The following is a 14,330-nucleotide window of genomic DNA, read 5'->3' as shown; positions in this document are numbered from 1 at the left end:
GAAGAGGGTGATGTGGGACACAAAGCAAGTGTCTACTGCAGAGGGTGAGGAATGGACCAGACAGAGGAAAGAGTGTGGCATTCGAATATACTAACATTCCAGGACTAATCTGCAAGCTTTCAAAGTACAGCACTGACTTCCCTAAGAATACAAGTACTTGTTATTATTTAGTTGAGGCTCTTAAATAGTTTCTCTCATTCTTATCCCTGGGGACACGGGATGCTGGAGATCTAGGCCACCCAGGCCACTTAATAGCTCTAGGCTTCAACCCCACCCCCAAGAAAAGAGCTGTCCAGTGTGCAGCATGTGGGCTGCTGAGGGGTGACGGGTGAAAACAGTAACACACACAGCATAGCAGCTGCCTGTGGCTGAGCCCTTCCCTGCGTAACCTTCACTGCTGACATGCATCTCATGGCCTGTAGTCTCCAGCTGAACGCTAACACCTGGAAGATGGTGTTCCCCGGAAAAAGAGGGGCAGGCTGTCTGCGGTCTCTGCCACGTACCAAGAGACCCCCCACTAGTGCACAGGCCTCATGAGGACGGGGCGCTTATTTGCTCACTGCTATTTCCCTATACCATGCTGGGCCCAGAGATGACCTTTAATAAATATCTGTGGAATGGGTGAATGCATGGAGACTTAGAGCAGTTAAGTAACTCACCTGAGGTCGCATAACTAGCAGGTTGCAGAGTATGGCTTCTTCCTGAGCCTCGCTGACTCATATTCTTAACTGTTCTAATGGGCACTACAGTCAAAGCTGGAGCCCTGCCGCTCATTGGCAGGGTGGCCAGAGCATTGGGTGTCCTCCATGCCCTTGCTTTAGATCAGGGAAGTACTTGCAGTGTCAAGGGAGAGGGAAGCTGGGGTCCAGGAGATGCCCCACCCCGAGGTGGCCTCTTAAAATCCAGTCAAGCAACTTTTTTCCACCCAGCTCTCCCCAGTCCAAGTTTCCTGTTCTTTTGCAAGCTGGAAGTATTTTGTAACCTCATTCAAAGTATTGTTGCCTAGCAACTTGAATGACTCACTTGAGCGTCCCTCCCTGGGCTCTGGAAGCCAAGGGCACGTCTTTGGCAGGGGCTCCGTTTGGCTGCTCCTAAATGGACAGACGCTTCTGTCACCTTAGTCTTGGCCTAAAAACTGACTCATCCACAGAGGAGATAGAACCACTTGTCAGCATAATAACAGTTTTGAAAAAGTTTCATTCTTTAAACAGCCTTGTGAAAAGTGTTTGGACCATATCTGTGATGAAAATAGACCCGGCTTCTGAGAGTCGAGCAGTCAGCCTAACGGGGAATTTAGTAGACAGTTTCCTCTTAATTCTCTGCCTGCAGAGGAGCTGGAATACATTAAGCACTTAGAGGGATCCCTGGGACAGAAGGGCTCCAATTTACCCCTGGCTTTCCTCCCCTGTAGTTCATGGTACCCACAGTCTGCCTTCTTTTGTTCTTAGTTGATGTGCTGTTTCTTTACAATGGAATTACAACTCCCACTGTGTTCTTAGCCATTAAAAAAGGTAATTAGAGAGGGAGTTTTCCTTCAAACCATTTTTTTTCAAATATATACCAAAACCATGTAAAAATGATTTATGGATTACCTGCTGTGTAAATTATTTGCATGCTAATAGCCACCTACATTTTTAAAAAGTAAATTTCAATTATACAAGTGATACATCCATGAATAATTTCCTCTTGTGGACAAATTATGGATAAGGCCCAAGTCATCTTTGACTGCCTTCTCCAGCCCCCATTCCTCTCTGGCTCCCATTGCTTTCAGTTTGGGGTTTATCTTTATAGACCTTTTACATTCCAATCTCACTTTAATTCAAGCAGCATTTATGATGTGCCTGCCACATGCCAGACCAGGGATATCATAAGACAAAAAAATAGCCCTAACCCTTAGAAAGCCCACTGTCTAAGAAGGGAGAGATAAATTCTCAAGTAACAGTAATACGGGGTGATAGTGTAACAGTTGCGGAAAAGCCACAGAAAGGAGGTGACTTTAGCATCAGCATTGAAGTATGCTCTCGACTTGGGCAGAGATGAGGTGAGGTGGAAAGGCATTCTAGTAAGAGGAAACAATTTGGGCTAAGATATGGACATGGAACACTGGGGACTTTGAGTTCTAGGTCAGGTCTGGCTGAAACGTGTGATTTTTGGGAGAAGTGTTTAGAGATAAGTTTCAGCAATATAGTTATCTGTATTCGACGGAGTGTATTTTCCTTAGTAAACTTCCTTATTTGTGAGATTTCTGTTTCCAAAGCCAGAGAACATCCTTGGAGCAGCATGGGCTGGGGCATGTCAGGCTTGTCCAGTACCATTTGTCCCATACTACTGCAGCTTCACTTATTTATGCATTTGCGTGCTTTTGTGAAGTCGTCTCAAATGCAGATACATTGAGGCACTGAAGCAGGAAGAATGGAGAAGGTGGCAGTGCCAGTTGAGGTGGCCCTTCCTTAGTGACTCCAGATTGTTTCCCACATGGGGGGTGATCATATAATTTATTTTCCACCCCAGGACACTTTTGAGAGTGCTCTTTTTAATTATGCCAGGACAGCAGGTGTCAACTTTAACTGTCCTGTGAAAATTCGGATGTGTGTTCACCCTTGCCATGGAGCGGTTTGGGCCCCCAAGTTTGCCAGATCTGTAGATTTTTCAAGAAGAACCAAAAATTTGATTTTCTATGTGAAATCCCCTCATTTTAAATGACTTCTATTTTTAAAAAAACACTACGTGGACCAAACTGGCAGTGCCAGTTTACAAACTCAGCTTTAAGATACATAACTAAAATTATGGATGTTGAGTTTTTGTAAAAGATTCCCCACCCCACCCTGAAAATGCTATGCATGTTTTGTTAGCTAGCTATTACTGCATAACAAATCACCCCAAAACTCCATCTGTCATTGCTTACAAGTCTGTGGGGCAACTGGGTAGTTCTTTTGGTCTTGCTGGACGCACGCGTGCATTTGTGGTCAGCTGTGGCTTGGGTGAGTAGCTCTGCTGATCTTGCCTGGGCTCTCTCAGGTGCTTGGGAGTTGGTTGGCTACAGGTTGGTCTAGGATGGCCTAAGATGGAATAACTAGGCTTCCCTCAACATGGTCCCTCATCAAGCCCAGGCTTGTTTACATGGTGGTGGTAGGCAGAGAGAGTGGGTTCAAACCATGCCTCTTGAACACGGAACTCACATACCAGCACTTCTGCCACATTCTGCATTGGCCAAAGCAAGTCGTAAGGCCATCCCTGCTCCAAGGCATGGGGAAACAGACTCCAGTCTTTGATGGGAAGAGCTGCAAGGCTGCTTTGGAAAGGGCATGAATATAGGGAGAGGTCAAGAACTGAGAATGTTGCTGCAATCCACCTACCACAATTACTATTCTCATTTTTCAAAATCATGTGCTTTAATAATGGGACAGATAAAGATGCCTTCTTTTTCCCCAGAAAAACGAATCCAGCTATTCATGAAAAGCCTACTTTGTCTGCCAAACCCTCAAAAATGCATGCCTGCCGTGCCAGGAGGCCTCACTGTCGTTCAGCAGGAGCTAGAGGTGCTAGGCACGCAATATGCAAACATTGTGAATCTCAACAAACAAGTGTATGGACCATTTTATGCAAATATACTTCGAAAGCTGCTCTTCAGTGAGGAAGCCACGGGGAAGGCGGAAGCTTCATCGTCTACTAACTAAAGAGGAACTGACATTGGATAAGAGATTGGAAGCCCAGCACTTAGGTACCCAGTCTGTTTCCATCAGTGGCATTTCAGATGCGGCACGTTCTCAGTCCTGTCTGTGGCACAGCGTTAGCCCGAATCTGTATAATCCAGTAATATTAGCATTGCAAAGACATGCACGTCGTAATGACCCTGTTTGTGCATTATCTACAAGTCCAAAAGCGATGTTTTTAATGAACAGAAAGCAATTTGTAATTAATTATATTACCTATATAATACTTGTAAATGTTTTCTTAAGCATATATATCTGGCTTATTCATTCAACCCATAAGGAGTTGTATTTCACATCAAATCTAATGATTTTTTTAACTTTGGTACAGCTTCTTAAAAGGTTGAAAGTTGTGAACATAACCAAGAGGATTGATGTTCTGAATAAATTATGTAAAGTAAGGGATAATCGTATTTTAAATGTACAATTAAATTTTATTAATGTGTAATAGAAGCTTACGTAGTAAGTCCTCAAATTCTACAAATATACCAAATCACATTTTGTGATACAAATTGTCAGTATTTGTTTAGAATTTCAATGTATTAAATACATTTTAAAGCTACATACAAATTTTAGATAAAACCTCCCTTGTTCACTTAGTGAAAATAGAGACAAACACCTTCTAAAATTTTATTCTAGAGGGTGGATTCTTCTCACTTATCCTGCTCTCTGAGGGAAACAGTTTTTGCACACATCTCTTCGTGAATGTCCCTGCATTTCTCAGGCCACTGATAAGGTTTATATAAGATTTTAATATTTTTACATAAGGCAGGAGTGGTTTGAATTGTTTTACTTGTAAGAAGAAGAAAAATTGATAAAACGAGATCCCCATTCTCAGTGAAATTCATGTCTGAAAAAGAAATAGTTGAACTTTGGAATTTTTAACCATATAATGTGCTAGCAAATGCCTTCTGTGCTGATTAAATTCTTACCTGCTGTGACCAAGATGCTCTACTAAGTATCATCATCATTTGCCATTCTTATGCATTAAATTAAACTTTGCCAAGCTGGCACTGGTTGTCAGGATTCTAGAGAAACCTGCATACTGTCCTGGAATTACATACTTCTTCCGAAGTGTTAAGTGAAGCACTACCTTTTGGACGGACTCAGCCTGGAAAGTGCTTTATTTGCATGAAATGCATTTTGATTGTTTGGTTTTCTGAGGATTCATTGAACCTTAGTAATTTGATGGGGAAGAGTGGGTAGGAAGTAAAAAATAATGCTCCTTTCTTCCTCACCTCCTCTTCCTCACCACGACCTTCACCATTATGATGCTACCTAATTATTTGATAAAGTTCTAGGAAATGATTGTGTGAATAAATTATCTCCGGTCTTTACATTTTGGAGGGATCTGCCAGAATTTGAGGAAATTTTGAAAGTCAGTTGTTTTTCTCACATGACCAGTACATAAATCAGCCATTCTGTCCATTTGAGCAGCTGTGTATAAATGGAATTTTACTGAAGAGCACATCATTGGTCTCACCCATTGTTTCCCTCTTCCTGTATTTCCATTCTGCCTGTTTCCTATGCTTAGAAACCATAAGGTGCTGTAGATTTTTGTTTTCATTTTCTCTTAAGTTGAAGTAGTTTTCAACTGTGTTCACTTTGGGACCTGGACAGCAGGGAGGGTGTGACATAGAAATGTAATGTGTAGCATAACTTTTTGTTGCTTTCTGAGGTGAACTGTATATTTAACCAGAAGACCAGGTGATACACTTTTATATTATCAGATTGGAATCCGTCTGGTATTCTTATATACTTGATTATACTGAGTTGCCAGCAGGAAAACAATGTGCAAACATTTTTTTTAAATGAAGGGCATTCTGCCTTTTTTTTTTAAGTGACAAAGTAAATCTCAATGTCTGAAGTCTGGATTTAGGCAACTACATTTATTAGGATTTTAAAATCCTATCCCTTAGCGTGTTGTTTACTTGGTTTTTACTGAAATGTTTACTTCTACTTTTGAGAATTTTCTTAACATGGTCTTGTTTTGTAATGTCAATTTTATTAAACACCATACACACACTTTCATTCTTCTTCTGCTAAAACATGTATTGTGTGCACTAGTTAAATTTTAAAACATTAAAAATTATTTCAAGATAGCTGGTGTCTCTTTGTTTTCTAAACCACCTTTGGGCAACTCAGGGCTGGAATACTGCACAGTCTTTATTGCAGTTGTTTTAGAAGGATTCTTCTGCTGATCATCAGAGCCTCACAGACATCAGGTCATGTTCATTCGTTCATTCAGTCAACAAATAGCTATTGAGCATCTATGGTGTGCCAAGAAGTATCCTAGATCTTTGATACACAGATGACTAGACAGACACTGTCCTGAAGAAGTTTGTAACCTAGTAAGAAGGACAAACTTGTGAACAATTGCAATAAAGTGTAATTCGGGCAATAAAACACATACACATGGTGTTAGAGGAAATACTGCCAGACTGTGTTTCGTGGAGGTCACCCTTGAGCTAAAGCATGAAGGGTAGGCAGGAACTTGCCAAGAAAGGGAAAGGCACAAGAGGTCAAGTGCACAGTGGGTACGATGGTGTAGAGAAATGGTAAGCCAAGGGTCCAGCCTATAGAAGAGGGGAAGTGATGAGAGGGGAAACAAGCAAGGTAAAAGGCTTCTGGGATGTCATGCTCAGAAGGGAGGGTTTTGTCCTGAAAGAGATAACCATTGAATCTTTTGAAACAGGAGAAGGTTACAAGCAATTTATGTTTTGGAAGGATTGCCCTGGCAAAGAACACTTGCTGTTGGTGCTAGAATATTCTGTGTTGTGTGCATATGTGTATACACACTCACACATGAACACATGGCACAAGAGTCCATGTAGAAATGGACTCTAGCTAACAGAAGCAGAAAGAGAGTTTATTGGAGAGGTTTAAGTACCTCATGGAATCTGTTTTACTTGGGGAATTAAGCTTGGAAGATGGGAAGAACCAAGGCAGTGCAAGCGTAGGACCTCAGCCAAGCTGGATTCAGAGACTGGTTTCTCAATTGTCCTTGCTGCTTTGCCTCATTTGCTCAAGATTTAAAGTCTCAGATATCAACATTCAGTTGGAAGAATCTCTGTCAAGGGCCCAGGCTCTAATTTGCAGGGGATGGAACAAGACAGTAGCTGACCCTTAGACTCCTGTGTTCCCACCAAGGTCACCCAACTAGGGATTTCTTCCAAATAGGAAGGAGCAGAAAGAGAAAAACAAATCCACTATCATGTGCACTCATGAGGTCTTTAAAACTTGAATGGGAGAAATGTGTGAAGAGGTCCCCCAATCCAGTATCACCTCTAAGAATGACACGAAAAGATGATTCCAGGAAGGGCACAGTCACTGAAGTCAACCTTTATTGGTGTGTGTAGATGAACTGCTGAGCAAAGCCTCAGCATAACCTTATTTCTCAAATTGTAGTTCAAAGTTTAGGGAAGGTTGGTGTGTGTGTCGAGGACCCTACTCCATTCAGCCACTTAGAGACTCAACTTCCATTCATCTTGTAACTCAATAGTCCCCGAAACCTTCAGCATCTCCTTAATCACTCAGAAGATAAGGGAAAGAAAAGGATCACCCACTTCTACTCATGGTACATTGGCCAGAACTAACTAGATCGTTAGTTGATGACTAGATGGCTAGATGGTCATCTGGCCCCATCTAACTGCAAAGGAGTCAGGACGAGGTGCCCAGGAGAAAAGGCGGGCGTGGGTGTTGGGTATTGGTAACCATTAGCAACAGTCTCCATCTCAGATCCCTCCAGTTTCCTTGAATAAGCCCTATGAATCATCTTTTTATGAAAATAAGTTTATTTTTTAAATGAACAACAGAACTTACTGGGTCCTTGCGTTAATGAAGTGCTGGGCATTGCCTAGTAGACCATGCAGGAGTTACCTGATTACACCCCCCGCCCCTACTTTGGCCATGCCACAGGGCATGCAGGATCTTAGTTCCCCAACCGGGGATCGAATCCGAGAACCCTGCATTGGAAGCGCAACGTCCTAACCACTGGACCACCAGGGAAATCCCATGAAAATAAGTTTAAGGTCATGTGTCTGCTCTGATCTTTTAGTATTAGCTCCCAGAGCACTGTGTTGAGAGGGTTTTGAAGCTAAATCCAGGACAAGCCATGGGCGTGGGGAGTGCCATCTTTTGTGCAACATATTTTTTTCACTTGAATCCTTCTTAAAACTAAAATTCAGGGCCTCCCTGGTGGCGCAGTGGTTGAGAGTCCGCCTGCCGATGCAGGGGATACGGGTTCGTGCCCCGGTCTGGGAGGATCCCATATGCCGCGGAGCGGCTGGGCCCGTGAGCCATGGCCGCTGGGCCTGCGCATCCGGAGCCTGTGCTCCGCAACGGGAGAGGCCACAACAGTGAGAGGCCCGCATACTGCAAAAAGAAAAAAAAAAAAAAAAAAAAAAGAAAAAAAAACTAAAATTCAGCCTGTTCTACCTCTGAGGATATTAGGTTCCAACATTTTCCACTCATTTTTCAGTAAAAGTAGCACGGGACTGAGAGCCACAGGACCTGAGTTTGAATTCACTTCTGCTTCATAGCTATATGGCCTCAAGCCAATCTTTTAGTCTCCCTGAATATCCATTTCCTAACCTACCTGACTGCCTTGCAGAACTATTGTGAGAATCAAATGAGATAATGTATTTGTAATTGTCTACAACCGCTAAAGCATAATGTGGACGAATACATTACAATAGCTCATTTATTTGTCCTAAATCTCTTTCACACTTCAAGAGGTTTTAGTATTTTGAGAAGTGATGATTGAGTACTGAAGTACATAAGACCAAAAATTGTCAAATCATATCACAACCGTGGTTCATTAAGCCCAATATTGTCATTGGCAGAGAAATTCAAGGGTACATAGAAGGCTGCAGTTATTGTCCTTGCTGTCAACTTCAAAGGATAGTGACACACCCAACATGTTCTAATTTCATTTAGTAAATCAGATATGACTTTATCCTCCATGATTTAATCTAACCTTTTAGAACGTACATTTGTACTAGCAACTTGTACCCTCTTGTTCTCTGTTTTTCAAGTGAAGCTATATCTTTTCATGTCTAAGCTTGGTATGTTAGCCTTGTTCAGCTTTCAAGGCAAAGGGACCTAGGGATTTATCGCAAGGCTTTATGAAGAAGAAAGGAAACCTAGTAATCTGTCCCAGCAGCTGCACTTGCCGGCATGGTAGAGAAACTGAATATAATTTTTTTCTTTCAGAATGTAGTAAAATAATTACTTACCATATGGCCTAAGCACTTTGATCTCATATAACTGCACAACCCGCTACAAGGCAGGCTCTATTTTTTTTTTTTTAATTTTTTGGCTGCGTTGGGTCTTCATTGCTGCGCGTGAGCTTTCTCTAGTTGCAGCGAGTGGGGACTACTCTTTGTTGTGGTGCGCGGGCTTCTCATTGCGGTGGCTTCTCTTGTTGCGGAGCACAGGCTCTAGGCGCGTGGGTTTCAGTAGCTGTGGCTCACAGGCTCTGGAACACAGACTCAGTAGTTGTGGTGCACGGGCTTAGTTGCTCCGTGGCACGTGGGATCTTCCCAGACCAGGGATCGAACCCGTGTCCCCTGCACTGGCAGGCAGATTCTTAACCACTGCGCCACCAGGGAAGTCCCTGTAAGTTCACTTTAAATTAGGGATACCAATCTTTTCTCTTCTGCCAACTTGTATTTCTTGAAAACCATTCACGGTGATTTTTAGCCATCTGTTCAGAAAATTTTTAAATTTCCATGGGATCATAAAACTATGGCTAGAATTATATTATCCAATCTATGAATATTTTCCTTTATGATTTCTGACGATATTGCTATCCTTGAAGGTGGCCACAGCTCAATGTTATGGATTTATTCACTTTATATTTTCTTCTAAGGTTTCGTTAACATTTAAATATTTAATCCGTACAGGATTTACTTAGATGTATTTTTTTTCTAAATGGCTAATCAGCAGCTCCAACATCATTTTTTGGGTAAGCCATCTTCCCCTGCTGATTTAAAATGTCATCTTTTCATACTAAATTTCTGCTGGAATTTACTCCTGGATCTTCTGTCTAGCCCTTTTAGAATATAACAGTATCTTAATTACTGTCCTGTTATGCTCTTCTTTCTAGGTAAGTTAACTCCTCCTCACGTTGTGGTCATTTTAATGATTGTATAATAGGCCATCACACGCATGTACCTTAATTTATTAACCAATCCCCTCCTACTAGGCATTTGGTTAATTTCCTATTTTTTCCATACTATACAATGTGTAGTTTGGAGCTAAATTAAACGAATTCTATGCCTCGGTGGCTCAAGTTGTGCAAATTATCCATTTACCGTTTTCTTTGAATTATTTTTAAAACGACAATACGCGTTGTTGGTCTTGATTGTGGGATAACTGACAAAATCTGTCCGCTGGGGTTTAAGATTACCCAGGCGAGACTTCCGAGCGACACCAGGGGGCGCAGTTTCCAAGCTCCGCCTCAGCCACATCCGGGTTCAACCGCAGGTTCTGACTGAGAGCAGGCGGAACCTTTCTTCCGCGCCTCCAATTAAGTTGCGCGGCGGGGACTATTTAGACCACCGCGCACCGCTCTCCACGGGTACAGCAGTTTGTCTGGCGCAGCGAAGGCGCGTGTGAGGGTTCTGTTTGCTCCTTCCTTCGTCGTGAACAGCATGGACGTGCTTGCGGAGGAGTTTGGGAACTTGACCCCGGAGCAGCTGGCTGCGCCGATCCCGACTGTAGAGGTGAGGGCAGGGCACGCGTGGAACGGAAGAGAGGCTGGCATGCGTCCCCGGGAGGCGTTGCCCCGAGAGCTCTGGCCGCGGAAGGGGGCGGGCCGCGTCTTCCACGCATGCTCAGGACTTTGCGCGTGCTCGGGGCTCCGCGCGTGAGTCTTCTCCAGAGCCGGCCACCGCTTGTGCGTGCAAGGGTAAAGCTGAGGGGAGATGTCGGCCGCCGCGCAGACTCAGCGGCTCCGCTCACGGCTCTCGGGTTGGACGCATTCCAGTGTTTGTGTGTTGTCAGGGGAGGACTGACTCTCGCCCACCTTGGGGGGACGTATTGCATCTTTGACGGCTTATAAGGGATGAGGAGGTCCAGGGAGCTTAGGCCACTTTGGTGAGGTCCCACAGCTGGCTGTGGTGGGAAAACCAGATCGTCTGAATCCCAGGCTAGTAATTTCTCCTTTTCACCGGGAACTCAAGTTTGGGCTGCAGGAGTATTTTAAACGCCGAGAAAATTCACTCCAAATTTTGCCTAGGTGTTTTCGGGGGAGTAGCCCCGTAGCTTTCATCAGATTCTCAGAAGTTAAGGATAACTGCCCTACAGTGAGCTGCCTAATGAAGTTCAGATGTTGACGTAATTTTATTTTCTGGAAAGGTACATATAACTTCTCTGGGCCTCAAAATCTTAGTTGGCATGGGATGGGAAGTGGAGAAATAGTCAAGGGAGAGATTCAGGTAGAGGGAACAGGACACTGGAAGCCTGGAGGCAAGACCATGTGTTTTTAAGGAATTAAAACAAATCCAGTAGTACTGGAATGAAGAAAAGTAGAGGAGAGATTAAGGGCGACAGATAAGGGTCCTGATTATGAAAGGTTTTGTTAGACATCTAAAGGAGGCCTGGGATGCCATTGACAAGTTTAAGGAGGAGAATGGCCGACAGGATCAGTAAATCTATTTCTTTAATAATTATTCGGCAAATAAAGGAATTACAATCAGTCTGTTAGATTCAATCTGTGAGTGCCTGCAATACACTGCTGATCTTCATTGGTCAATACTGGATTTTTAACTTTTTTTTTTTATATTGGAGTATAGTTGATCTGAATTTTTAGCTCTTGAACAGCTATTTAAGAGCCAGCATTTACTGACCACGTATGTGCCAGCTCTGTTCAAGCCTAACGAGCATTATGTTATTTAATCATCTGAAGCAAGTAATATTTTTGCCCCATTTTTTTGCCAATGAAGATTTTTAAGGCCCAGAGAGGTTAAGTAACTCACCCAGTTTCAGAAGGCTGTTAAATGGCTGATCTGTATTTTGGATCCTGGCAGTCAAGACTCCAGAGCCCTCATCCTTAACTGCTGACTGGACTGCTTCTCCAGAGAGCTGAAGGAATAAGCCTAAAGGATTTCTGTTTCTTGTCTGAATTTGCACAGCTGTGAAAGGACCAGTACTACATTTCCAGTCTTCTGATTTAGGAATAACAGTTCCTTTTCCTGGTCCTCTGCATCTAATCCACCGTCCCATCTTAAGGGCCCCCAGCTACAAAATTTACTCAATTCTGAAACTTCATTTCTTCTGTTCTCCAAGTCTGAACCACTGTCATCTCTTATTTCCTAGGCTCCTGACTTGTCCCATTCCAACAGTCTGTTCTCTGCTCTGTAGCCAGAGCCATCAGTTTAAACAGGCAGATATGATCACGTTGCTCCCTTGGTTAAAATTCTGCAGTCTGCCCATTGCTCTCAGGGCAAAATCTAAAGTCCTTACCATATTTATATGAGTCCTTTTCTCATTCTGGCCACTGCTTACTTCTCTAACCTGTTTCTTCTCCCCACCCCCCACCCCCACCCCAGATCTCCTCAAGATCTTTCTACTCTCCTCATATAGTCTTCTCTGATCTTTCTCGCATTCTTCTTTGTAGATTTACATACAGTAAGATGCATGAGTACTAAGTGTTCATTTGACAGTTATGTATACCCAAATGACTAGCACCCCATACAAGATATAGAACATTTTCAGCATCCCACAAAGTTCCCTTTTCAGTTTGTGCCCTACCACGCCTTTTGATTTCTATCATCATAGATGAGTTTTGCCAGACTCAACTTCTTTTTTTTTTTTAAGATTTGACTTTTTTTAGAGTAGTTTCAGGTTCACAGCAAAATTGAGAGGAAGGTATAGAGATTTTCTACATACCCCCTGCCCCCACCTACCTTTTTTCTTGAAAAATGTTTTTACTTTTTCCAGGTTGTCTGCCTCCCCCTCAGGCCATTCCTCAGTCTTCTTTGCTAGATGTGCTTTCTGCTCCTCATCTCTAAATGTTGGAGTGTTTTTGATCTCACTTCATGGAACTCTTCTCCACCTATATACTCTGTAGGTGATTTCATCTGTTACACGGCTTTAACTACTGTCCATTTGCTGACCTCTCCCTGATTTAGATCTCCAGGCCACTCTCTTCCCAAGTTCCAGACCTATATTGTTGTCTATTTGGCATCTCCAAATAGACAAATGGATATCTCAGACTTAACATGCCCCCAACCAAACTCCTGATGACCCCTGCACACCTAAACCTGCTGCTCTGACAGCATCCAGAAATCCAGCATCCTCCTCATCTCCAGAAATGGCAACTCTAAGGTGTCAGTCTCAACTCCTCTTTCTCTCAGAGTCTCCATCTAATCCACTGTCAAGTCCTGTTGGCTCTAACTTCACATTGAGTTTCCTAGCCAACAGTTTCTCACCACCCATATTGTTATCAGCCTGGAGTATTCCAGTGAACTCCTAAATGATCTCCCTCCTTCTAACCTTGCCTGTTCTCACCCCAGCAGCTAGAGTGATCCAGTTAAAATGAGTCACATCATCTTGTCACTCTTTTGCTCAAAACCTTCCAATGCTTCTCCTGTTACTCAAAGTAAAAAAGTTTACAGTTCTTGGGAAGTCTTACAGGATCCTGGAGCCCTTACTCAGAAACTGTGTATTCTTACTTAAGACTCAGTTCTAACCGTTTGTCAGATTTCCCATTAACAGATTAGATACCATTCATGAAGTGTCTTATCATGGTAGGCTGTTTACGACCTCAGGAAGGTGTGAAGAGCAGGCCTAAGAACTCAAGAAGTGTGGCAGTTTGCAGCCATTTAAAGTAGGAGATGGACACCATGTGATATCCTTCTGCAGCCTGAGCTCTGACCAGGCACTAGTTGAGAAAAAATAGGGGGGAGAAAGAACTCCCTTTGGGTTGAGAGACCAAGCTTCCACACCAGACTCTCTGAAACTTACTCACCCTTCCTCAAACTGGCAAACCCTGCTTACTCAGGAAATGTCCTGAGAATAAAATAAAGATAAAGAGTGCTTAGAATCTTGAGTCACCAAGAAGAGATTAAAGTATATTCTATTTAAGAAATTTGTGGGGGTTTTTTTTGTGTGTGGTTTTTATATACTTGTGTGTGTACGTTTGTATACATGTACATACACAGTACATATATGATTTCCATAAAAGTGGTTGCAATGTAAAAATTGTTCTTTTTGTTTTCATTTACTTTCTTTTGCTTACTGTGATGAAGTGAGTCATTTTGGGTACATTAAAATAACTTCTCATGAAAATATTGTGATTGCTAGCACAGAGTTCTGATACTTATATTGTTCTGATTCACAGGAAAAATGGCGGCTGCTTCCAGCATTTTTAAAGGTAATTAATATTTACTAATAATTAGTTGTTTTTCCAATGCAGAGTGAAGAAATAAGCCTTTTTTAAAATTAATTTTTCTTCACCAACATTTTTTGATTTTGTACAACTGTGTGCTTTTCTAGGTTTTAGAAATACAAGAAATTATAAGGCAGTATCCCTGTCTATAAAATACTAGTTAAGGGATTGCTAATCTAATTTTAGAGATAGGAAGTAGTATACATGGTAGCATGGCCCATGAA

General features: G+C 42.5%; 2 protein-coding genes across 13 annotated transcripts in view; both read left to right on the top strand.

Moving 5' to 3' along the window:
- TCP11L2 (t-complex 11 like 2) overlaps window positions 1-5,746 on the top strand; it is a 41,275-nt gene extending 35,529 nt beyond the window's left edge. For all 11 annotated transcript variants that reach the window (XM_060113692.1, XM_060113695.1, XM_060113694.1 and 8 more), the window contains one exon: window positions 3,433-5,746. In XM_060113692.1, coding sequence (XP_059969675.1) covers window positions 3,433-3,677 — 245 coding nt within the window. In that variant the 3' untranslated portion in view covers window positions 3,678-5,746. The remainder of the gene's footprint in view (window positions 1-3,432) is intronic.
- Window positions 5,747-10,212: 4,466 nt separating this feature from the next.
- The window catches only part of POLR3B (RNA polymerase III subunit B), a 113,642-nt gene continuing 109,524 nt past the window's right edge, over window positions 10,213-14,330 (top strand). Inside the window, exons 1-2 of one of the 2 annotated variants that reach the window (XM_060113129.1) lie at window positions 10,213-10,438; window positions 14,059-14,091. In XM_060113129.1, the coding sequence (XP_059969112.1) occupies window positions 10,367-10,438; window positions 14,059-14,091 (105 nt within the window). In that variant the 5' untranslated portion in view covers window positions 10,213-10,366. Of the gene's footprint in view, window positions 10,439-10,595; window positions 10,686-14,058; window positions 14,092-14,330 lie in introns of those variants that run through there. The other variant, XM_060113130.1, reaches the window with a different exon arrangement.

Source organism: Mesoplodon densirostris, chromosome 11, assembly GCF_025265405.1.
Source record: "Mesoplodon densirostris isolate mMesDen1 chromosome 11, mMesDen1 primary haplotype, whole genome shotgun sequence".
NCBI lineage: Eukaryota > Metazoa > Chordata > Mammalia > Artiodactyla > Ziphiidae > Mesoplodon > Mesoplodon densirostris.
This window is presented reverse-complemented; position numbering and strand designations above follow the sequence as displayed.